Source organism: Oncorhynchus nerka, linkage group LG9b, assembly GCF_034236695.1.
Source record: "Oncorhynchus nerka isolate Pitt River linkage group LG9b, Oner_Uvic_2.0, whole genome shotgun sequence".
Taxonomy (NCBI): Eukaryota; Metazoa; Chordata; class Actinopteri; order Salmoniformes; family Salmonidae; genus Oncorhynchus; species Oncorhynchus nerka.
In genome coordinates, this window is record NC_088424.1 from 30,060,539 (window position 1) to 30,086,520 (window position 25,982).

The 25,982-nt window shown below is 41.2% G+C and overlaps 2 protein-coding genes across 2 annotated transcripts in view; one reads left to right on the forward strand and one right to left on the reverse strand.

Annotated features, from left to right (window-relative positions):
* Window positions 1–3,548: 3,548 nt before the first annotated feature.
* On the forward strand, window positions 3,549–7,678 carry LOC115114576 (myosin light chain 1, cardiac muscle-like). The gene is made up of 6 exons (XM_029642945.2): window positions 3,549–3,749; window positions 5,505–5,532; window positions 6,337–6,486; window positions 6,763–6,936; window positions 7,195–7,272; window positions 7,383–7,678. Exons 1-6 carry the CDS (start codon window positions 3,648–3,650, stop codon window positions 7,409–7,411), a joined length of 561 nt encoding a protein of 186 aa, XP_029498805.1. The 5' UTR covers window positions 3,549–3,647; the 3' UTR covers window positions 7,412–7,678.
* An 8,102-nt stretch (window positions 7,679–15,780) lies between these two features.
* Window positions 15,781–25,982, reverse strand: part of LOC115114577 (corticotropin-releasing factor receptor 2-like) — a 71,943-nt gene continuing 61,741 nt past the window's right edge. Inside the window, exons 11-13 of the mRNA XM_029642948.2 lie at window positions 18,476–18,611; window positions 17,590–17,631; window positions 15,781–16,943 (exon numbers count right to left, since the gene is read on the reverse strand). Of these exons, the coding sequence (XP_029498808.1) occupies window positions 16,803–16,943; window positions 17,590–17,631; window positions 18,476–18,611 (319 nt within the window). The 3' untranslated portion in view covers window positions 15,781–16,802. The remainder of the gene's footprint in view (window positions 16,944–17,589; window positions 17,632–18,475; window positions 18,612–25,982) is intronic.

The following is a 25,982-nucleotide window of genomic DNA, read 5'->3' on the forward strand; positions in this document are numbered from 1 at the left end:
CAGCTCTTACACTCTTAAACGTAAAGGGCATTATCATCCTTTACACCATTTCACAGTATTATTCCAACCTCATAGTGTGGAAATATATATAAAACACAGGAAATCACATGTTTGACAGCTCTAGACCCTAACAATCCAGTCTCATGCGGGAGTCCTGGCCATTGAACTATTATGCAAAGGGATCCACACTAGTTATCGGGGACCTTGATAGGTGTTTCTCCTTCTAATCATCAACTCTCTTCCTCCCTGAGAATAGTGCTATCCACGTCCTCCTGAACTTAGACAGAATTATAACCTGCCACGCGGCAGGGCAGAACCATAATTTGAGACATTGCCAGCTGAATTTCCTGGATAATTGTGCTCTATGGCTGTTATTCGACAGTGTACAGCTTATAAATGAATTAATTCTTGTTAGTTCTCTGTTTGTCCCTTCTGGATTAAGGGATGTTACTGTGTTTCATTGAATCCAAACAGTGAAGTTCAAACTAAGTGTGTCTATACTTACTTAGGACTTTAGTTTGCTAAGCAGCCTCTGCTACAGTACAGCTGCACTGAAGGTCGCTTCGCTTTGTTTGAGGGCCAAATAACAATTGACATTGTAAATCGTCTGGACCCTTTCCAAGGTACGTACCAGAGAGAACAACAGGCAGCACCAAAATAGCAAACTGGACAGATCATGCATGTTTTACGAGCTTCCCCATGGGGTGGTCATTCTGGGATGACTGCAATAGCCCTCTTCAATGTCAATCATCTGATATAATGTTCGTGGTGTGGCAGTTAGAGCTATGAAGGGCTTGATCCATTTATAACCTGACTGACACACTGAGTTTCCATCTGTGCCTCTATGTAGGTTGACACTCATTGACTGGCCGGGGTTCTGTTCAAGTGCAAGTGCAAGCCAGCAATGAGTTGGATAGGCATCACAACATAATAATGGCAAGGTGCAGTACTGTCTGTTCGGAGATGAATTTTACTGACATATTTATGCAATTATCAGTCATTGGCTGGTAGAACATTTCACTTTGATTTGATAACTGATGCAAATGACATTGAGCAGGATGATTTCTGAAAACAGGAGCTGATCAATTCAGTAACACTAACAGAGTTCATCAGTAGCCAGTGTATGATGTTTGACGCAATAATTACATTATATTCACAGTATTGTGGGTTATCACAGCCTGTGATAATCAAATCTGCACTGCTGGCCTTAAGCCTACCTTGCCTCTTTCACACAGGGCTCTGTAGAGTTATTACCTGATAAGCTTGTATTTTGCCTTTGATTGGTAGGCTCTCCAGGTAGAGTGAGATGTAGCCTTGAATAACCCCTGTATGGATGAACTTAATTCAGCCCAGATTGACACATTGAGAGTTTGGGGCTATAAAGTTTTATCTGCAAAAAGATGATTCTGAGATGCTTGGCTTTAAAGGTCTGAATCCTCATTGGTTTGAATGGTGTCAGCAATTTTGAAATGGTATTCTTTTGAACTTAACAACATGAATTGGGGTATTTAGAGCACTTTATCGGTAGAGAACATTCAACAGAACAAGGCTATGTCAATAACTCAATTAAAATGCCGATAGACTAAAATGCCGATAGAGCATTATAGTCCAAAGCTCTCAATGATCATATAACCCTGTTGTCAGAGTAAAGCTGTTCGCCACCTGTGTGACCATTTAGTTGAGGAAAAGGAAATCTCTTCTCTCATTTAGTATTTATATTCCCTTTAGCAGTATACTCACTCATCATTACAAACAGGAAATCTCTAGGCTCATTCAGTATTTACTTGCCAAATGTTGAAACAATTCAAAGACAATCTGGAAATAGGAAGCAATCGGAAGTTAAAAGTGGCACACTGGCAAGCTGAGGAGATGGCGTTGAACCAATCCAAACTTGGTCACATGCCTGTGTGATATTCTAGGAAACAAAAGTACATAAGGAAGAACAGTTCATTTAGATTATATCGGTCACACCATAAACTTTATTTAACGAATCAAACAAATTGTCAAATTTTCACGACATGGGCATAGAATAATGTATCAGTCGCAGGGTCTTGAAATACAACCACAAAGCAGCTGCCAGAGTCCTTGTACAGTAGCATACAGACAAGAGAACACAAGCATTGTCAGAAACAAACAATGCAATGTGGACTATTATAGACATTGGATGGGAGACCACTTTCTTCGGATTAAATAAAGAAACCATTACTTGGCAGGTTCTTGATAGTTCATTGATTATATTAGATGCAGTCATTATTTGGAGGAGTGTGTGCTGTGTTTATGCTTCGTTTCTCTGACACTGATCTTATTTCCATATTCTTCTCTCCATTTTTCTATCCATAGTCAGCAGTATGCATCACTAAACACAGCATTTCAATATCCTCTTATAATGAAAGTTTCCTTCCTTGTCTTTTTGTGCAATGCAAGCTGAGCAGTCAGTGTGAAACGAACCAATAATTCCATCAGATTGATCCTGCATGTTAACTGAAGGGGAAAATACACGGTGTGGTGGATTTCTCTGGGGCAAGCTGTTCAGAAAGAGACAATGGCGTCTTGTCATGGATCAAGCAAGCCATTTTTTATTAGCAGGTCCATAAGCTAACATCTGAAAAGTCCAGTCCAAGAGCAATTAATATGCCTTTGGGTCTACTGCCAGCAGAGAGACTATTCAAATCTCTCTCCACACTGTCACTAATGCTCTGCAAATCCCTGCAGATAGGAACATCTGTCCCATAAATAAATAATAATCTCACAGACCCACCATGCTTGCCCACACACATGTCCTCCGGTCCTATCCGTGGCAGATAATACTAATTTATTAGCCATTATGCAATATTCAATCTGAGTGGAGAGTAATTGCAGGGTATTATCAATATTATTATGGCAGGATAATGTGAGTCACATTCACCGTCTGCTTCTCAGATGATCACATACCCCCCCTCAACACCTTAGTTCAGTAGGCGGCAGGGTAGCCTAGTGGTTAGAGAGTTCAAACCCCCGAGCTGACAAGGTACAAATCTGTCGTTCTGCCCCTGAACAGGCAGATTAACCCACTGTTCCTAGGCCGTCATTGAAAATAAGAATTTGTTCTTAACTGACTTGCCTAGTTAAATAAAGGTAAAATAACTAAAAAATAACTGGTAGAACAAAGAGTTTCGGTTACAACACTATCATTTTCCCTTAAAGGGAAAGTTCAGGGTTTTGGCAATACATCCCTTTATCTACTTCCCCGGAGTCAGATGAACTTGTGGATACCATTCTTATTTCTTTGTGTTAGGTATGAAGGAAGTTAAAGGTAGTTTTGCAAACCATCTACAGGAACAGTTAGCATGCACACCTGAACACATATATGGACTAGATAGAAATAGCTGGATTCAAGGATGAGGACCCAGGCGGGGGATTTCGATCCAAATTAGTAGGCATCTTGATGATGTGCATCCGCAGCCTGTAGTCTGTCTTAAATAGAAGCACAAAGCATGGCCTTTTATAGTACACTCACTATTGTTGGCAGCTCTGCGGGCCAGGGAGGGGGTGAGGATGACACCTGGACTGACAGAATAAAGGGCCCCAGCCCCAACCCAAAGTGTTACCCTCTGCTGTGTTGTTCCTCCTGTGGCTCCTGTGCTTAGTTGTGCTTCTCTGTTCTCACAATGGCGCCCAAGAAGAAGGAAGAGCCCAAAGAAGCACCCAAACCCAAAGCCCCAGAGCCTGAGCCCGTCAAGATCCCGGAGTTTAACCCTGCAGAAGTTGTGGTACAGAAAAACTCCTATTTTCACTTTGGTTTGCATGACGATGGGAATAAGGAAAATGTGATGAGCTTTGGATGTGAGTGTTGGATGGTGGTCTAGATGGTAGGGGAAACATTAACATAAACATGTTTTTCAATTATTCGTTATCTTCAAATGTGTTTAAAATGATTAGGGATTAATTCAAGATTGAAAAAGGCTGTTTATTATATGTTTATTAGATGCAACAATTGATACTGGGCTATCAGACAGGACATCATTTTACTACCATATGTGTGAGGTTCCATTCTTTTCACATTCATAAAATTGATAAGAAAAAATGTAATACCCTTAATCTCAACATCAAGCCATCTATCCACTTGAGGGCAAAACTGACCTTTCAAGGATGGCAGTAAGAGTTCGGTCTTCCATCGATAGTCATCTGTGTTTTTCAAGAACATCAGAGACACCATGTGACGTGAACAGTGCAGTGCATTCAAATAGGAATCCTACTGTTCAGCCGTTTCCACATTGATAAGACAAAACACCAGTAGCATGACAGATTGAAGAGCAACAATGATCATTTTATATGATATGCAAACACAGGCCTTGAGCTTTCTTTGTACTATTATTTACCATTGTAAGTCACATTGTTTTGTACATAAGCCAAAGTAGCTTGAACTTGATGGAGGTTTGAGCTGGTATATATTAGCTTACACAAGACAACGTTTGTTTCTTGCTATTTCTGCCTCTTCTATGTGGGTAAACATGTTCCATGGTTGAGGGAGCAGCTGTATTACAATGTAGTGAGGTTAAAGCCACACAATGTGATTTTAATTTATGTCCATGCATAGCAGACCACCCAAATCGAAAGGCTGACTGGCTTTGTGCAAAAAAGAAAGGGGAAAAAAGTGCAAAGATAAATACATATGTATCTTACCAAGGCCATTTATTTAAACATGCAAAACTATGTAGCTCCACCGTTGGCTGGGATCTCTAAATATCCACAGATCTGACAGTAATTTATGACTATCTGAAACAAATCCAACACACACAATAGGAAAATCGCCAAGAAGGGTGCGATCCTCTTTACATGAAGGATTTGAAATGAATATAAATTGGATTTTAATACAGCTTTGGGTTAGACCTTTGAAGTTATTCAGACAACCAGAAATGTGGGATAAGCACCATTTCGTTCTAGTGTCCTTCTCCTCCTTTTCTCCTCCATTTCACATTCACTTTACAGTCAGGATCATCCAGAGGGACTCAAGTGACTCAACCCTGACCTCCTTCATCAGCTGTGAAATGCTTACCCTTTTAATAGGGCACTTTCTCTCTATGCTGGTGAAGTGTCACTTAATCATTTGCATGACACTTGTAACCTCCATCTTACACATCATCTTGCGTTAAGACAACAGACCTGGTGTAAAACGTAGACAGGAAAAGCAGTTGGTCAAAGGCATGTGCACAATCAAAACAGTCAGCAGGAGGCATGTGTGTGGAGGCTGTGTGTGTCTGAAGGTCAGCCATAAATTGACACTGATCAAGCCCTGGCTTTAAATAACTAGAATAAGTGGAGTGTAACTGTAGCCTGGGGAATCTCTATATTGTTTGGACACCTACAGTGGGGGCGTCATAAAGGCGAGTGGGGTGATACAACTACTATCAAGGCTTTATGTGTTTGACCTCAGTTTTTCAAAGTCATTTTCAATTGTTGCTCACTTCCCTTCACATTCACATCCTGCACCAAATAGGGTTTAATGATTTTGCTTTTCCTTTCAGCTTGAATTCACCCCCGAGCAAATTGAAGGTAAGATTGAGATTATTGTTGTTAGAGTTTGTTTGACTGTGTTTTCACAATATATCTAGTCTGGTACATGAGCGTGCAGTGTGACAGAAGTACATGAAAGTGTAATGTGACAGAAGTACATGAACGTGGCCAGTGGTGTAAAGTACTTAAGTACAAATACATTAAGTACTACTTAAGTACATTTTGGGGGGTATCTGTACTTTACTATTTATATTTTTGACTACTTTTACTTTTACTTCACTATTTTCCTTAAGAAAATATTGTACTTTTTACTCCATACAATTTCCTTGACACCCAAAAGTACTTAGCAGGACAGGAAAAGAGTCCAATTCACGCAGTTATCAACCGAACATCCCTGGTCATCCCTACTGCCTCTGATCTGGCAGACTAACTAAACACATGGTGCCATCTGTTTTGCTTAATATAAGGAATTTGAAATGATTTATACTTTTACTTTTTATACTTAAGTATATTTTAAACCAATACTTTTAAACTTTTACTCAAGTAGACTTTTACTGGGTGACATTTACTTTTACGTGAGTCATTTTCTATTAAGGTATCTTTACTTTTATTGAAGTATGACAGTTGGATACTTTTCCCACCACTGAATGTGACAGAGGTACATGAAAGTGATAGAGATGTGTTGAGAGAAAGCAACAGTAAATCATTGTCTTTTGAAAATGTCCATCCTATACTCAAATTGAGATTTGCATGCTGTGAGACCAGCCTGCTTTTAGGGCCCTGACAGACAAGCGAAAAATAATCTAGAAACACAACGCCACTTTTGTGTTGCTCTCTCCACAGATTTCAAGGATGCTTTCCAGCTGTTCGACAGGACACCACTGAATGAGATGAAGATCACGTACGGACAGTGTGGTGATGTGATCAGGGCACTGGGGCAGAACCCCACCAACGCAGAAATCATGTACGTCCTTGGAAAGCCCAAGCCTGAAGGTAAGTCCATGCAACATTCCATGATCAGTTTATTTTGGGGAGTTTCTAAAACCAATAAAAATATATATGTTGATCAGTTGGCTTTCTTTGATGTTTTATCAATAAGCTTTTAAAATGTACCTATTATTAACTTTTTATATTTGAAATCTAATTTGGTTAATCATATATGGAATATGTATTATTTTAATACAAGTTAATGTTCTACATTTCTAGCTCCTGTATTGGTGGTAGTGTGGATGGTTTCAATGACATTTGATTTTGTTGTTTCATACACAGAAATGGCGACAAAGATGCTGGACTTTGACAGCTTCCTGCCAATCCACCAACACATTTGCAAAGCCAAGGACCGCGGCACATATGAGGACTTTGTTGAGGGACTGAGGGTGTTCGACAAACTGGGCGATGGTACAGTCATGGGCGCTGAGCTCAGGCACGTCCTGGCATCACTGGGTGAGTCCATGGCCTTAGACATATTTAACATAGCATACAATAATACAGTCTAAAATAGTTTGACTTTGTCTGGTCCCATCCTATATGGGAAGTAGCCAACTCTTTATTGTCAGACCATTGACAACAGTAGAAGAGTTGGCTACATGACATACAGGATGGGACACAGCTAATGTAGACTGTAAAGATTTTAGGGCAGACTCAATTTAAATGCTATTTAACTAAAAAAGGGAATTGAACAGTATGTTTGATTGGTTATAGGTGAAAAGATGAAGGAGGATGAGGTTGAGCAGCTCATGACAAACCAGGAGGACGCCAACGGCTGTGTAAACTACGAAGGTAAAAAATGATACCCTCTTCTTGCTCTCTTTGACCAAACATTCCAAAACATACCTTTTAAATCAATCAATATTTCCGTACCTAATTCCCTTGTCTATTTTCCTTCGCAGCTTTTGTAAAACACGTCATGGCATCTTAAAAAGGCTGCCACCGCCGAGACACCTGATAGTTGAAGACAGATGATTGTTCATATGTTTATGTAAAGTCCACACCATGCCTCTCATCTCATGTGTTCATCCCTATGTGCCCAGTTGGATTGCTATTCCATCACGTGACAGGACCATTCAACTAACTGTTCATTGTTTTTATCGTGCCCCTTCATGTAGACTCAAATAACAAATGTTATTGTATATCCCCACTGTTCATTTGTGGATCAAAACTTGTAATTAAACAGAATGATTCATTATTATGGTATTATGCAACTTTACTTCCTAATTTTCATTTGACCTATTGTAACTGATTTTCCTCTGTCATATTTCTCTTGCCATGTGACATGTCCTGTATTGGGGTCTATGGTCAATGCTCCCTCATGTAGCCTACAAACAAAAGAGTGTGCTATTGGTCTAACTAACATACTTTACCAAACAAGCACCTCACAGTGATAAATTCAAAGAAACTGCCAAAAATATCATTTAAATGGAACAGGCAAACTCCATACTGAGGTCCTTCATCTTTATATATCAAAAATGGCAATTCTTCTTACTGCATCAAGGTAAGTTTATCAACAATCTTTAGCATGAGCTGAAGACATATACAAATGATGTTTTTACGGAGAAAGGAGATGGACTCCTTTTATGACATGTGTGTTCTGTAAGGTACTATATGTCCTTCCCACATCGTCAGTAGTCATTGTAGTATTTCTATCACATACATTCTCAGTCCAGGCACACACTATGTGTAATGAAGGATGTGGTCACGAAGTATCTTTTCTTCCACTGTCTCGTCTGTCTTTACTTTACTTAATAAGACAATTTCACTTGAAAGGAATAACTCTGCTTAAAGTTATCCCAAATGTCTGAGGTGATTATTGTCAGTGTCCACATACTGTAGAACAAGGTCCCCTTTTTATGTCTCCATTTTTCATCTTCTGTGGTTTATCAAACCACACGACCTATTGTGGCACCTGAATGATGCCACTTGATTTGCCTGATTGCAGACAAAAGAGGGCAGACCTGCAACTGTCCCGAAAAACATGTTGCAGACCTACTCAAACATTGAATACAAAAGCGGAATTTATTATTATTTTTAAACAAAAAAAATCATGCCATTTTATAAGAAGAATTTAGTTGCGTTTTTAAAGATCCCACACATTGCTGTAGTGGGTAATGTATAGGCCTACAGTATGCAGTAGGTTCATTGGCCTCTCACCTCCAACCAATAGATGGAGCTGGTGGTCTGAAAACCAGAGACCATTTAGTGGCTCTTTGGTTTGTTTGATTCATTGTTTTCAGCAGGAGAATACCCAATAATCACATGCTATTACAAATCTGATTTAAGATGATCCGATACAGATCAGTAGGTATACATCAGTCACCCCTGTTGTCCTTTTTTCCTTTTAAATATTTCCATTTCAGTATATCGGCTTCATCGTGACTGCAACTTATTGACCTTTCATGTGGAACAAATTGTTTGCCAAGTTGAATAACTGACTTCTATGAAGAATCGAGTGAACAGTGGTCTCATTGTCCTAATGTGCTGTAGCAGTAAGCAAATCATGTTGTTTTAGCCCCAGACCCTGTGGCTCAACCCCAGGGAGACCCCTACATGCTGCTTGCTGTACTAACTGACACTGAGGGTCAATAAGCCTGAATGACCTGATAAACAAACCTGCTCCCATCAGTCGTTCTCTGGAGGCACACTGAGACAAATACTGCAATATAGCATGTCTCTCATGTGAATTGTTATTTTACTGTTGTTTTACTATCTTAATGTGTCTCTTAATTTTATTTAAGCACTTTGGAATGCATCCTCTGTAAGAAATGTGCTATGACAAACACCGCTATAGCAGGTATGGTGTACTACTGTACTTTTACAGCTATAACTGCAATAGTACTGCTAAAATACTACCATCATCACAACCTCTTCTACTTTTACAATTGCCACTATCAAATCTCCTTCCACTACCACAGAACAATGATCATAAACTACTATAGTTTGAAGGCATGTGTGTTAATGCATGCATGTGGCTGTGCGTGTCTACAGCGTTTGGATGAATGGGGTCTGAGTGGTCACATTTATGTGGATGTTATTTGGAGCAGAAAATCCATGTGCAATCATGACATGCCTTTAAATTGATCTATGAAATCGCAGGGAGGTTAACTTCATTTTCATTGGTAATTAGTTGTTTGATATGTACAGTACCAGTCAAAAGTTTGGACACGCCTACTCTTTCATGGGATTTTCTTTATGTTTTACAATTTTCTATGTGGAATGCATTTCAATTAACAGGTGTGCGTGCGTTGTTAAAAGTTCATTTGTGAAATGTCTTCCTTCTTAATGCGTTTGAACCAATCAGTTGTGTTGTGACAAGGTAGGGGTGGTATACAGAAGATAGCCCTATTTGGTAAAAGACCAAGTCCATATTATGGCAAGAACAGCTCAAAATAAGTAAAGACAAATATATAAAGATATAAGATATAAAGGTCAGTAAATCCAGAAATGATAGTTTCTTCAAGTGCAGTCACAAAAATAATCAAGCACTATGATGAAACTGGCTTCCATGAGGAACACCACAGGAAAGGAAGACCCAGAGTTACCTCTGCTGCAGAGGACAAGTTCATTAGAGTTAACTGCACATCAGAAATTGCAGCCCAAGTAAATGCTTCACAGAGTTCAAGTAACAGACACATCTCAACATCAACTGTTCAGAGACTGTGTGAATCAGGCCTTCATGGTCGAATTGCTGCAAAGAAACCATTACTAAAGGACACCAATAAGAAGAAGAGACTTGCTTGGGCCAATAAACACGAGCAATGGACATTAAACTGGTGGAAATCTGTCCTTTGGTCTGACGAGTATGCCATCAAATCAAATTGTATTAGTCACATGCGCCAAATACAACAGGTTACAGTAAAATGCTTACTTATGAGCCCCTAACCAACAATGCAGTTTAAAAAAAGAAATTCTGTATAAGAAAAATAAATAAAAATAACAAGTAATTAAATAGCTGCAGTAAAATAACAATAGCGAGACTATATACAGGGGGGTACCGGTACAGAGTCAATGTGCGGGACCACCAGTTCATATAGGTCATATTAAAGTGACTATGCATAGATGATAACAACAGAGAGTAGCAGCGGTGTAAAAGAGGGGGGAGGGGCAAAACAAATAGTCTGAGTAGCCATTTGATTAGATGTTCAGGAGTCTTATGATTTGGGGGTAGAAGCTGTTTAGAAGCCTCTTGGACCTAGACTTGGCGCTCCGGTACCGCTTGCCATGCGGTAGCTATCCCATCTGGTTTGCGCTCAGTGGGACTATAATTTGTTTTTCAACAGGACAATGACCCAAAACACACCTCCAGGCTGTGTAAGGGCTATTTGACCAAGGATAGTGATGGAGTGCTGCATCAGATGATCTGGCCTCCACTAACACCCAACCTCAACCCAATTGAGATGGTTTGGGATGAGTTGGAACACAGAGTGAAGGAAAAGCAGCCAACAAGTGCTCAGCATATGTGGGAAGTCCTGATGGACTGATGGAAAAGCATTCCTCATGAATCTGGTTGAGGAATGCCAAGAGTGTACAAAGCTGTCATCAAGACAAAGGGTGGCTACTTTGAAGAATCTCAAAAGTAAATTATATTTTTATTTGTTTAACACTTTTTTGGGTACTACATGATTCCATATGCGTTATTTCATCGTTTTGATGTCTTCACTATCATTCTACAATGTAGAAAATAGTAAAAATAAAGAAAAACCCTTGAATGAGTAGGTGTGTCCAAACTTTTGACTGGTACTGTATATATATTTATACATTTATACATTGTAGCCGGAATTATCATGTTAGTTTTTGATGGAGACACGTAGTTGAGGCCCCTTTGCTCCACTGATTCAAGGAGGTCAAGGACACAGGTCACATTCGTGTAGTGCAGTTTGTGAGTTATGTCAGATTATGATGACTAAGTAAAGTATATATTTCATTAAAAAGATACCTAGCTACTTTACATGCAGTTATGACATTTATCATTAGCTAAATTTACGACTGGTGAAATGCGACTGAAAATAGTCACAGTGCACTTGAGGGAAATATTACAAGTTGATGGAGGAGGACCCAGTAGCATCTGGCCCTATAGCCTTGGGGGCACATCAGATCCACAATCCACCTTTGATGCGCCTGTCAAGCAACAGGAGCAGTTATTTTCAAAACAAGTCTTTATTGGCTTGAATAAGAGATACAGCTAATTGTTGAGTGTTGAGGGGACTGGGCATAGGCAGCCTATTCTGCTCCACTTCACTCAGTCCAACCACAGTCAGAATAATATCAAATCCAATCCACAATCATATTATATAACCTACCACTTCCTTAGGCCATTGTAAAATAATCCCAATGGGTCTAACATCTGCATGTAAGGCTAGCATGCCACACTGGCGGTAAAACCAGCATCCTTCATCATTCAAATATTTATTCTATTCAGTCATTTTAATGGCAGTCTGCGGTTAGAGATGGCAAGCCTTTATCAAACCTTTATTGGATCCAAAATATCCTAATCCAAATCAGGTATTGGTATAATGAAATAGAATGAATACAATGCACAACATGCAATCCCTTCTCCTCATTGTCTCCTCAGTGAATACTGTTTATTGAATAAGTATGAATATGTCTGGAAATTCTGGACAAGATTGCAGGTAGCAGACATTACAAACCAGAGAGAGTTGAATAGAATATTTATTTCAAATCTGAAGGTTGATTTTACCACATGTACTTTTATAAATGCATATCGATCATACACCGTACAACATTTACTGTAGAAACACAGTTTTTCTTCGTTCCACAAAAACACACTTTTCTGTTTTTCTAAAAGGCAACGTTGGTGTTTCAACATACAGCCAAAATGCATTCCTGTACATTAATAAGTTATTAAATCGAGAATACATCAGAGAATGGTGAAGCTGTACAAAATATGAAAAATAAATGATTTGGTCAGAGAAAGTGCACTGACAACAAGTAAACATATTCAGGTAAACGTGTCTGTTATCTTTGGTGAATTTGTCATTTTGAATGAACTATTCATTATATATTCATAAAATAATATAAAAATTGCAACAAAAAAATCTAAATTTTCATGTTTCAATCAAAGAAAAATGTTGGGGGTGATTTCGCTTGGTGAGTTTTAACTTTCATAGGAGTATTGTAATATGTACTGTATGTGCAGAATTGTAATGAATTCAATAGACTAGAACATTATGGAAAGTACAATTTAAGATGCACAAGAAGAGATTGTGAGATGATGAAGTAAAATGTTATTCAAATATTCATACCTTTCTATGATTGCTTTGGATGGTCCTAGGTATTCATGTAACCTGAATGCTCTGAATGTTCTTAATGAATTACTTTCACTCCAACAGTATAATAGAAAAAAAACATATTTACATCATAACATTTGTACAATTACTAATTACAATATACAACAAACTTTAAAAGAGTTTATGTACATTACAACGAAACATTTTGGTTATACATGTTTTATCGCACTCTTTGAAGATATATTCTTCTTTTTAGACCTTCTCAAACTAGAACCCCTAAATCTGAGTAAAACTTCTCCAAAATAAACATTCAACTTGGAGGCACCTCCCAAACATAAATAACAAAATGATGTTCAACCAACAGTGTTTAGTGGTTTAGGACCAGAAAATAGCTAAATATTGACCATTATTTACGTATTTATATAGATCTCGGGACTGTTTGCTTGAATACTTTGATTCAAGAGATTTCTTGTGCATATGGACTCAGTCACAATTATGAAAATATACATTTTGTATGAAAATATCACAGAGAACTGCTACATAGACAACTGTTCCAGAAAATTAGGCCTAGAGCAATCAAGGGATGTAAACTCTAATGGTCATGACAGGTCAATCATGTTCACAGCAATTATCAAACGATACCTTCCCCTACAAGCAATTTTAGACCATTTGTCAAGTAATTTTAATTAACTTTTGTACAACATAAATGTGGTTAGAGTACAATTTCAATTGCAAGAGAATGTGTAAAGCAATAATTACTTCTGATGTAGTCACAGCCATATCTAAGCCCTTTTCACAACAGCAAACCTCAACAGATGTGATATTGTTTTATTGGAGCGGTCTTCCTTACTACTCCAAAAGTAACAAAAATAATGAGAAAGATTGTTGCCATAATCATTATCTTCATGGCAACTAGTCAGGTAACAAGCATGTATCATTGATACCAAAGAAGTTTGCTTTTGAACCCAAATCAGAGAAATACCTCCACACCAGATTAGTGAGTTTGTCCCCAACATGCCATCTATTTACACAATTTCTACAATTCCAAATCCCAAGTTAATTCCATGGGTGCATGAGTTCTACTGTTCTATTTCCCAGAACTGCTTACTGAAGCTTGAATAACCAGGCTTGCCTAAGTGCCTGGAATCTGTATGACACTGCAATGGGCCTGGAGGGAGAGGAGGATAACACCCATGCAGGTCAGATGGTCGGTCGGTCACTACCGGGGCAGGTCTTGGCATGTTGACCTGAGCAGGGCAAAGCATTAAGGAAGCCAAATGGAACTCTAACTCATCAGGCTCTATCTCTCTCTGGCTCCTGGACACAGCAGCTTAGCATTGACAATGACTAAGTGCAGCACATTGGGATTTGAAAGAGAGAAAATAATTCAATAATTTTAATACATTAAAAAAGGATTTCATGTACTGTACCTTAAAATGTATCTTGACTTGGGACAGCTGTGGCATTATGCGGACTGAAATAAGGGACTGCGACACTAAAATAGTGTTTGTGTTTAGTTTTTGAAATAAGTGTCATATAAATGTACAGTGGGGCAAAAAAGTATTTAGTCAGCCACCAATTGTGCAAGTTCTCCCACTTAAAAATATGAGAGAGGCCTGTCATTTTCATCATAGGTACACCACCTATGACAGACAAAATGAGAAAAAAAATCCAGAAAATCACATTGTAGGATTTTTAATGAATTTATTTGCAAATTATGGTGGAAAATAAGTATAGGTCAATAACAAAAGTTGATCTCAATACTTTGTTATATACCCTTAGTTGGCAATGACAGAGGTCAAACGTTTTCTGTAAGTCTTCACAAGGTTTTCACACACTGTTGCTGGTATTTTGGCCCATTCCTCCATGCAGATCTCCTCTAGAGCAGTGATGCTTTGGGGCTGTTGCTGGGCAACACAGACTTTCAACTCCCTCCAAAGATTTTCTATGGGGTTGAGATCTGGAGACTGGCTAGGCCACTCCAGGACCTTGAAATTCTTCTTACGAAGCCACTCCTTCGTTGCCCGGACGGTGTGTTTGGGATCATTGTCATGCTGAAAGACCCAGCCACGTTTCATCTTCGATGACCTTGCTGATGGAAGGAGGTTTTCACTCAAAATCTCACGATACATGGCCCCATTCATTCTTTCCTTTACACGGATCAGTCGTCCTGGTCCCTTTGCAGAAAAACAGCCCCAAAGCATGATGTTTCCATCCCCATGCTTCACAGTAGGTATGGTGTTCTTTGGATGCAACTCAGCATTCTTTGTCCTCCAAACACGACGAGTTGAGTTTTTACCAAAAAGTTTAATTTTGGTTTCATCTGACCATATGACATTCTCCCAATCTTTTTCTGGATCATCCAAATGCTCTCTAGCAAACTTCAGACGGGCCTGGACATGTACTGGCTTAAGCAGGGGGACACATCTGGCACTGCAGGATTTGAGTCCCTGGCGGCGTAGTGTGTTACTGATGGTAGGCTTTGTTACTTTGGTCCCAGCTCTCTGCAGGTCATTCACTAGGTCCCCCCGTGTGGTTCTGGGATTTTTGCTCACCGTTCTTGTGATCATTTTGACTCCACGGGGTGAGATCTTGCGTGGAGCCCCAGATCGAGGGAGATTATCAGTGGTCTTGTATGTCTTCCATTTCCTAATAATTGCTCCCACAGTTGATTTCTTCAAACCAAGCTGCTTACCTATTGCAGATTCAGTCTTCCCAGCCTGGTGCAGGTCTACAATTTTGTTTCTGGTGTCCTTTGACAGCTCTTTGGTCTTGGCCATAGTGGAGTTTGGAGTGTGACTGTTTGAGGTTGTGGACAAGTGTCTTTTATACTGATAACAAGTTCAAACAGGTGCCATTAATACAGGTAACAATTGGAGGACAGAGGAGCCTCTTAAAGAAGAAGTTGCAGGTCTGTGAGAGCCAGAAATCTTGCTTGTTTGTAGGTGACCAAATACTTATTTTCCACCATAATTTGCAAATAAATTCATAAAAAAATCCTACAATGTGATTTTCTGGATTTTCTTTCCTCATTTTGTCTGTCATAGTTGAAGTGTGCCTATGATGAAAATGACAGGCCTCTCTCATCTTTTTAAGTGGGAGAACTTGCAAAATTGGTGGCTGACTAAATACTTTTTTGCCCCACTGTATCTGAATCACAGTCCCATCTCCATTATTTGCATTAGATAATGGATATAGTATGAACTCGAACCCAGTGAAAGATAGCTTTGATTTATTTAGAGTAGCCTTAGGGTTTTTTATACAGAAGTGAGAAAAACACATCATTGACGTTATGCTGTTCAAAAGAGTTAGAGAGTGATTGGCAAGGAACAATCTGAAAATAAATTAGCCTTAAAACATTTATACAAATGAAAAGCTCTTAGGGTGACATTTTGACAACTCATAAAAGTAGTGCTGATGACAAACCAAAGAGTATCACTTCCTTATTTAACAGTATAATTACATCTCTCTAATCTCATCTCAAACTTGGTGTGCAACAGACACAGAATGCAATTGCATCCCGTGCCCGCACTGTTAAAGCACAATCCTGCTTAAATGATCTCTACCCTCTCATAGATATCAAATAATGAAGGGTTATGGATATAAATACCACTAGTACAGTACAGTGCTGGGAGTGATTAGGGTCTCTTTTGACACTAACACTGATTTTGTTTTGCCTCATCAGCATCCAGCACGGGGCCTTGAAAGGTCAACCTTCCTGACCTATTAAAATATAACCTGATGTACTATAGTATGATAACAGTTCTTGATGCAATGGCAGTACAACTTAGACTCTGCAATTACTTCACAATGTTTATTTGGAGAGGCAACCTTGCCCATCTGTTTTGAATGGTCCTGACTCCTGTGTGACGTCCTAGGACGTCATGTTACGGTATTATAATCTGGAAATCCTAATGGTCTCTTTCTCAAAGTGCTCTGTCTTTCTTTATGCAGAGGGGAAAATAAATAAAGCAAATGGACAACATTTATGGAGAGATGCCTTAAGACAAGTGTCTTCCCTAGAAAAGGGACGTTTCCAAAGGCGACCTTTGAACTCGGCGATCTAGGTCAAACAGCTGTGGTCTGTTTTATACTGTGGAAGCTGATCCTGGTGGGTGACGTGGGGATGGACATGGCACGTGCCACACGCACTCTCAGGGCATGGTTGTCCTGCCAACGATGCCATCTTTTCCTGGCGGCTGAGCGCACCTGGAAGATTACAATGAAATACTGTATTAGTGGTGGTCAGCCAGTGTTTCTTTGTCCTTCCTACAGTATACTACATCTATCCCCACACAAAGCATCTAGGACACACAATATGTAGGACACAGGAAATCCCTTTAACTTAAATTGACATTTGAATAACCGCCAAGAAAAAAATCTTTACAAAACAGTACAGAACAATAAATGTCAGATACATGAGGATTCACATCAAATAGTTTCCAAGGTAGCCACTGTAGACTTCAAACAATTTGTATTTGTTTTGTGTGTACCAATAACAGCTTCCAATAACAGCTTCTTAAAGGAAGTGGAGAACAACAGTAGCAGCAGCAGCAGGAGGGAGTCACGTTTTTCCCGATTACAGAATGACTCATGACCCTTTTTATGGCACTTAATGACTTTCAACAATGATGCATCACTAAAGTAAGGGGGAAAGATGGGGGAAATAGGTCTAGAAAAATAAAGAGCATCTACAGTAATGTATGTTCAAACATAGCCTGCAGGGTAAGGATGGCGTTCCATGATAGAGGTGAAATAAGGGTCTCAGGACTAGAAGTCTACTGCCTCTCAGACCTTTACATAGCGATCTGACACACGGCAATGCCCACACATGAAAAGATCATTGTTGACTCACTTCGCCATTTAGAAAGCAGTAGAATACTGAAACAAAGAACCCCTGGAAAGCAAGACAGGACACTGTTAGAATGTATAGTACAGAATGTATTTACAATCTGTTTTCATTGAGCTATCTTTATAAATGAACTAAAATAGGGATGCACAGTATTGGACAATATCAGCTATTGGTCAGATATTTTATAGTGTTTAATCTGAGTCCAGATAATCCGACTTCCACTCAAGGTATGCTAGCAATAGGCATTTGTTTCAGAATTCAAATGTGATTAATGTAAACAAAATGCTGCTTTCTGAGAAGTGGAAGATTACATTTTCTTCTCAATTGAGTTAATTTTACAAAGTGCATAGAAATAACAACAAAGTAATTGAATGATTCACAAACTTGTTTACCCTTTTCCCATTTCAATGATACAGTATACAGATCAATAATAGGAGTATTAAGTCAGGATGGAACAACCTCTCATAACATTTGTATAAAAATAGTCTAAAACTGTTATAAAATGGACCCTTATCCTATCCTATACACATCCCTTCACTCAGCACCATTAACAAAGTACCTTCTCCACACCCCCTCAGCCTTGCATTGTGGAGGGAAGATGTACACTGAAAATACCCACTGTGCACAACTCACGCCCACATACATGTCTCTACAAACATTCTCCTGACAGCTCAGAACACTTAAAGCATCCAGGGCCAGGTTCACAAAGCCTTACAATAGTAGCCTACAAATAGTCCTTCTTCCACAGGCTATAAAACCTATAACACCTTCAATTAACAGTATATTAAAGCTACAAAGATAATGACACAGATTTATAAAGGTTCAGGGTTTTTGTGTTCTTGGGAAAAGAGGGGCACAACTTGGAAAAGAACAGACTCCATGATCTTACCTGAAATGATTGTAGAAATGAATTGAAATAAATAAAAACTATTTGCGAGATGTCGTCCTCCCCGGGATTAACAAAAAATAGCATGTAGGTGATCCCCAGCAGAGGCAGTAACACTAACGTCGCTTTGACCGCTTTTCTGTGAAGGAAATAACAGAAAAACATCAGTACTCCCATTTACTGTACAGTAGTTACATAAGTAACTGGGGAGAGTGGTTGCTTGTTTCAATGTACGTCAATACAAAAAAGCATTGAAAGACCCAAAAAGTTTCCTTTCTATCTATTTTTGTAGATTGCAATACTTTTAATCATTACCACAATCTGTTTACAAAAGACCCCAAATAATGAATGTCAGAGATACACATTCTGAGTAAGTATGATTAGAATCCCATCCCACAAGACTACTGACATTGTTGACAATGTTGCCCAAGGCTTGCCTCCAGCAGGTTGAGGAGGGAATGGAGCTTATTTCTTAGGGTTTTGCGGTAGATATTACATAACAAAAAGCACTTATCAAAATAAAGCTGAATTAAATTATGCAAGGATTGTTCTACCATTCTAGATGAAAGAACCGCATTGAGAAGAAATACATTTAAAAGTGAAAAGCCGTGGTGTCAACAACTTGATACCAGAACAAAAGTCGGACATTATAAGCCCATTTGAGTATCTGGTTGCAAATGGCGTTCTTCATTTTATCGAAATATGATAGGATTTCAGCTAATCTACCTAAGCAGTGAAGCAGTTGATGGCCCAGGTTACACCTCAAATAGCACATTACATATTGTATCTAAGGATATAAATCCACTGGGAACCCAATGACAGCAATGTCAGCATAGGAGTAAAATAAGCCAAACCCTTTTCTTTAGGACAGAGGTCTGCAGATGTTGCTGGGATTTGAGATTTCCCCCTTTGAGCTCTCAAATAATCCACCATGAAAAAGAGCTTAAATGTGAATTTGAGGACGATGCAAGTTGTTCTATGAATATGATATGCAAGGTTATTAGACACTGTGCAACATCAGCACTTCATTTCTATTGAAAGTGTGTGTGTGTGTGTGTGTGTGTGTGTGTGTGTGTGTGTGTGTGTGTGTGTGTGTGTGTGTGTCAATGTGTGTGTGTGGCCATATATTCATAGGAATGTTATGTAATGGTGCGTGCAAGTTAAGTACATATTGAAGGGATTCATCCATAAAAAAGCAGATGACTGTTTCATCACTTTGTTGAGTAGAAGGGAGTTTAAATGCTCCGTCAATTTCTCCATAAAATGTGAATGTTGAGCAGTCTCACATCACAATATATACAATGTATTACGAAGGAAAGGATGAAGAGCACATTAGGATAAAGCTTATTTTACAGACCACCTATAGAGCAAACAAACAGTGAGTGGACATTCCTATGAATTAGAGTAGCCATTGGTATATAGAAAATTATGTGGTCACCACTTCAAATTTGTGGATTTGGCTATTTCAGCCAAATCTGTTGCTGACAGGTATGTAAAATTAAGCACATAGACATGCAATCTCCATAGACAAACATTGACAGTAGAATGGACTTACTGAAGAGCTCAGTAACTTTCAATGTGGCACCGTCATAGGATGCCACCTTTCCAACAAGTAAGTTTGTTACACTTCTGCCCTGCTAGACCTGTCCCATTCAACTGTAAGTGCTGTTATTGTGAAGTGGAAACATCTAGGAGCCACAAGGTGGTAGGCCACACAAGCTGACAGAACAAGACCGCTGAGTGTAGTGCGTAAAAGTCGTCTGTCCTCGGTTGCAACACTCACTAAATCAAATCAAATCAGTTTATTTGTTACGTGCGCCGAATACAACAGTGAAAACGGAGTTCCAAACTGTCTCTAGAAGCAATGTCAGCACAATAACTGTTCGTCGGAAGCTTCATTGAAACGTGTTTTCATGACCGAGCAGCTGCACACAAGCCTAAGATCACCAATGCACAATGCCAAGCATCGGCTGGAGTGGTGTAAAGCTCGTCACCATTGGACTCTGGAGCAGTGGAAATGCATTCTCTGGAGTGAGGAATTACGCTTCACCAACTGGCAGCTGGGTTTGGCGGATGCCAGGAGAATGCTACCTGCCCGAATGCATAGTGCCAAGTTTGGTGGAGGAAGAATAATGGTCTAGGGCTGTTTTTCATGGTTCGGGCTAGGACCCTTATTTCCAGTGAAGGGAAATCTTAAAGCTACAGCATACAATGACATTCTAGACGATTCTGTGGTTCCAACTTTGTGGCAACAGTTTAGGGAAGGCCCTTTCCTGTTTCAGAATGACAATACCCCTGTGAACAAAGCGAGGTCCCTACAGAAATGGTTTGTCGAAATCGGCGTGAAAGAACTTGACTGGCCTGCACCGAGCCCTGACCTCAGCCCCATCGAACACCTTTGGGATGAATTGGAATGTCGACTGCAAGCCAGGCCTAATAGCCCAACATCAGTGCCTGATCTCACAATGCTCTTGTGGCTGAATGGAAGCAAGTCCCCGCAGCAACGTTCCAACATATAGTGGAAAGCCTTCCCAGAAGAGTGGAGGCTGTTTTAGCAGCAAAGGGGGGACCAACTCCATATTAATGCCCATGATTTTGGAATGAGATGTTTGACGAGCAGACTTTTGGTCATGTAATGTGCTTCCTGTAAGTGATTGGATTAGGTTGTGTTTTTATCCTCCCCTGACAGTCTTCAATGCACCAGCATCAGAGGGAAAAACAAAATGGAACCTAGACAAGTAGGTTATGTGGTGATAATATTCTTGGAAAAACCAGTTCACTCTCTACCATTTAGTCACATATCATGTCTGTCAAAATTATAGGAAATTACTGTTCCTTTTAGCAAAATTTCACTTCTGGATGGCTTGAAATTTGCAGTGGTGTAAATTACTTAAGTACTATCTACTTATTATCTACTTCCGGGTTGGAGCGAGCGGTCGCATCCGCACTTCGGTCCGCAGGTAGTATAACTTTTCATTACATTTCATTATAGTACAACGGTTTGATTTGTCTAATCTTAGCAATTTCTTCTTAGCTAGCTACATAGCCGTCTTTGTATCAAAGATAATTGCGTAATTATCGTATTTCGTCGTCCCAACGTAGTCTACACTGCTATCTGCCCAGCAGCTAGCCAGCTAGCAAACGTCCACCGTCTACCGAATAGCAGCACTGTAGAAACTATTACACTCAACTGAACGACTTGATTAGTGTAGTGTTAGCTAGCTACATAGTTGTCTTTGCTGTCTTCGTATCCAAGATAATTGTGTAGTTTAGAGTGTGTAGTTTTAGAGTGATTATCTTAATTTACCGAGGTTAGCGAGCCAGCTATTTGTCGTCCTTAACGTATGAGACACTGCTAGCTAGCCAACAGCTAGCCAACGTCTACCGAATAGAACTTCCGCACTCAACAACCCGGTCGCATTCCGCTTCGCTCCACAGGTAGTATCACATTTTCATTTCATTTCATTTCATTACAGTACAACGGTTTGATTTGTTTGATCGTAGCTAGCTACATAGCTAGCTACATAGCCGTCTTTGTATCAAAGATAATTGTGTAGTCTAGAGCGATTTTCTAGGTTAGCTAGCCAGCTATTGTCGTTCTTTTAACGCAACGTAACGTAATCAACACTGCTAGCTAGCCAGCTAGCCACCGAATAGCAGCACTGTAGAAACTATTACACTCAACGGAACGACTTGATTAGTGTAGTGTCAACAACGCAGCCACTGCCAGCTAGCCTACAAAGTCAACAACGCAGCCACTGCCAGCTAGCCTACTTCAGCAGTACTGTATCATTTTAATCATTTTAGTCAATGAGATTCTTGCTACGTAAGCTTAACTTTCGGAACATTCGAGACGTGTAGTCCACTTGTCATTCCAATCTCCTTTGCATTAGCGTAGCCTCTTCTGTAGCCTGTCAACTATGTGTCTGTCTATCCCTGTTCTCTCCTCTCTGCACAGACCATACAAACGCTCCACACCGCGTGGCCGCGGCCACCCTAATCTGGTGGTCCCAGCGCGCACGACCCACGTGGAGTTCCAGGTCTCCGGTAGCCTCTGGAACTGCCGATCTGCGGCCAACAAGGCAGAGTTCATCTCAGCCTATGCCTCCCTCCAGTCCCTCGACTTCTTGGCACTGACGGAAACATGGATCACCACAGATAACACTGCTACTCCTACTGCTCTCTCTTCGTCCGCCCACGTGTTCTCGCACACCCCGAGAGCTTCTGGTCAGCGGGGTGGTGGCACCGATCCTCATCTCTCCCAAGTGGTCATTCTCTTTTCTCCCCTTACCCATCTGTCTATCGCCTCCTTTGAATTCCATGCTGTCACAGTTACCAGCCCTTTCAAGCTTAACATCCTTATCATTTATCGCCCTCCAGGTTCCCTCGGAGAGTTCATCAATGAGCTTGATGCCTTGATAAGCTCCTTTCCTGAGGACGACTCACCTCTCACAGTTCTGGGCGACTTTAACCTCCCCACGTCTACCTTTGACTCATTCCTCTCTGCCTCCTTCTTTCCACTCCTCTCCTCTTTTGACCTCACCCTCTCACCTTCCCCCCCCTACTCACAAGGCAGGCAATACGCTCGACCTCATCTTTACTAGATGCTGTTCTTCCACTAACCTCATTGCAACTCCCCTCCAAGTCTCCGACCACTACCTTGTATCCTTTTCCCTCTCGCTCTCATCCAACACTTCCCACACTGCCCCTACTCGGATGGTATCGCGCCGTCCCAACCTTCGCTCTCTCTCCCCCGCTACTCTCTCCTCTTCCATCCTATCATCTCTTCCCTCTGCTCAAACCTTCTCCAACCTATCTCCTGATTCTGCCTCCTCAACCCTCCTCTCCTCCCTTTCTGCATCCTTTGACTCTCTATGTCCCCTATCCTCCAGGCCGGCTCGGTCCTCCCCTCCCGCTCCGTGGCTCGACGACTCATTGCGAGCTCACAGAACAGGGCTCCGGGCAGCCGAGCGGAAATGGAGGAAAACCGCCTCCCTGCGGACCTGGCATCCTTTCACTCCCTCCTCTCTACATTTTCCTCTTCTCTCTCTGCTGCTAAAGCCACTTTCTACCACTCTAAATTCCAAGCATCTGCCTCTAACCCTAGGAAGCTCTTTGCCACCTTCTCCTCCCTTCCTGAATCCTCCTCCCCCTCCCCCTCCTCCCTCTCTGCAGATGACTTCGTCAACCATTTTGAAAAGAAGGTCGACGACATCCGATCCTCGTTTGCTAAGTCAAACGACACCGCTGGTTCTGCTCACACTGCCCTACCCTGTGCTCTGACCTCTTTCTCCCCTCTCTCCAGATGAAATCTCGCGTCTTGTGACGGCCGGCCGCCCAACAACCTGCCCGCTTGACCCTATCCCCTCCTCTCTTCTCCAGACCATTTCCGGAGACCTTCTCCCTTACCTCACCTCGCTCATCAACTCATCCCTGACCGCTGGCTACGTCCCTTCCGTCTTCAAGAGAGCGAGAGTTGCACCCCTTCTGAAAAAACCTACACTCGATCCCTCCGATGTCAACAACTACAGACCAGTATCCCTTCTTTCTTTTCTCTCCAAAACTCTTGAACGTGCCGTCCTTGGCCAGCTCTCCCGCTATCTCTCTCAGAATGACCTTCTTGATCCAAATTCAACTGAGACTGCTCTTCTCTGTATCACGGAGGCGCTCCGAACTGCTAAAGCTAACTCTCTCTCCTCTGCTCTCATCCTTCTAGACCTATCGGCTGCCTTCGATACTGTGAACCATCAGATCCTCCTCTCCACCCTCTCCGAGTTGGGCATCTCCGGCGCGGCCCACGCTTGGATTGCGTCCTACCTGACAGGTCGCTCCTACCAGGTGGCGTGGCGAGAATCTGTCTCCTCACCACGTGCTCTCACCACTGGTGTCCCCCAGGGCTCTGTTCTAGGCCCTCTCCTATTCTCGCTATACACCAAGTCACTTGGCTCTGTCATAACCTCACATGGTCTCTCCTATCATTGCTATGCAGACGACACACAATTAATCTTCTCCTTTCCCCCTTCTGATGACCAGGTGGCGAATCGCATCTCTGCATGTCTGGCAGACATATCAGTGTGGATGACGGATCACCACCTCAAGCTGAACCTCGGCAAGACGGAGCTGCTCTTCCTCCCGGGGAAGGACTGCCCGTTCCATGATCTCGCCATCACGGTTGACAACTCCAGTGTGTCCTCCTCCCAGAGCGCTAAGAACCTTGGCGTGATCCTGGACAACACCCTGTCGTTCTCAACTAACATCAAGGCGGTGGCCCATTCCTGTAGGTTCATGCTCTACAACATCCGCAGAGTACGACCCTGCCTCACACAGGAAGCGGCGCAGGTCCTAATCCAGGCACTTGTCATCTCCCGTCTGGATTACTGCAACTCGCTGTTGGCTGGGCTCCCTGCCTGTGCAATTAAACCCCTACAACTCATCCAGAACGCCGCAGCCCGTCTGGTGTTCAACCTTCCCAAGTGCTCTCACATCACCCCGCTCCTCCGCTCTCTCCACTGGCTTCCAGTTGAAGCTCGCATCCGCTACAAGACCATGGTGCTTGCCTACGGAGCTGTGAGGGGAACGGCACCTCAGTACCTCCAGGCTCTGATCAGGCCCTACACCCAAACAAGGGCACTGCGTTCATCCACCTCTGGCCTGCTCGCCTCCCTACCACTGAGGAAGTACAGTTCCCGCTCAGCCCAGTCAAAACTGTTCGCTGCTCTGGCCCCCCAATGGTGGAACAAACTCCCTCACGACGCCAGGACAGCGGAGTCAATCACCACCTTCCGGAGACACCTGAAACCTCACCTCTTTAAGGAATACCTAGGATAGGATAAAGTAATCCTTCTCACCCCCCCTCCCCCTTAAAAGATTTAGATGCACTATTGTAAAGTGGCTGTTCCACTGGATGTCATAAGGTGAATGCACCAATTTGTAAGTCGCTCTGGATAAGAGCGTCTGCTAAATGACTTAAATGTAAATGTAAATCTACCTAAGTAGTTTTTTTGGGGTATCTGTACATTACTTTACTATTCATATATCCAGCTTTTACTTTCACTACATTCCTAAAGAAAATAATGTAATTTTTACTCCATAAATTTTCCCTGACACCCAAAAGTACTCGTTACATTTTGAATGCTTAGCAGGACAGGAAAATGGTCCAATTCACGCACTTACCAAGAGAACATCCCTGATCATCAAATCCAAGCAAATGAAATTTGATTTGTCAAATGCACCGAATACAACAGGTGAAATGCTTACTTACAAGCCCTTAATCAACAATGCAGTTTTTAGAAAATAAGTAAAAGATAAGAATAACAAATAATTAAAGAGCAGCGTCCGACAAGCGTCGGAGCCAGTGTAGTATGATTAGATCTTAGTCCTGTATTGACGCTTTGCCTTTTTGATGGTTCGTCGGAGAGCATAGCGGGATTTCTTATAGGCTTCCGGGTTAGAGTCTCGCTCCTTGAAAGCGGCAGCTCTACCCATTAGCTCAGTGCTAATGTTGGCTGTA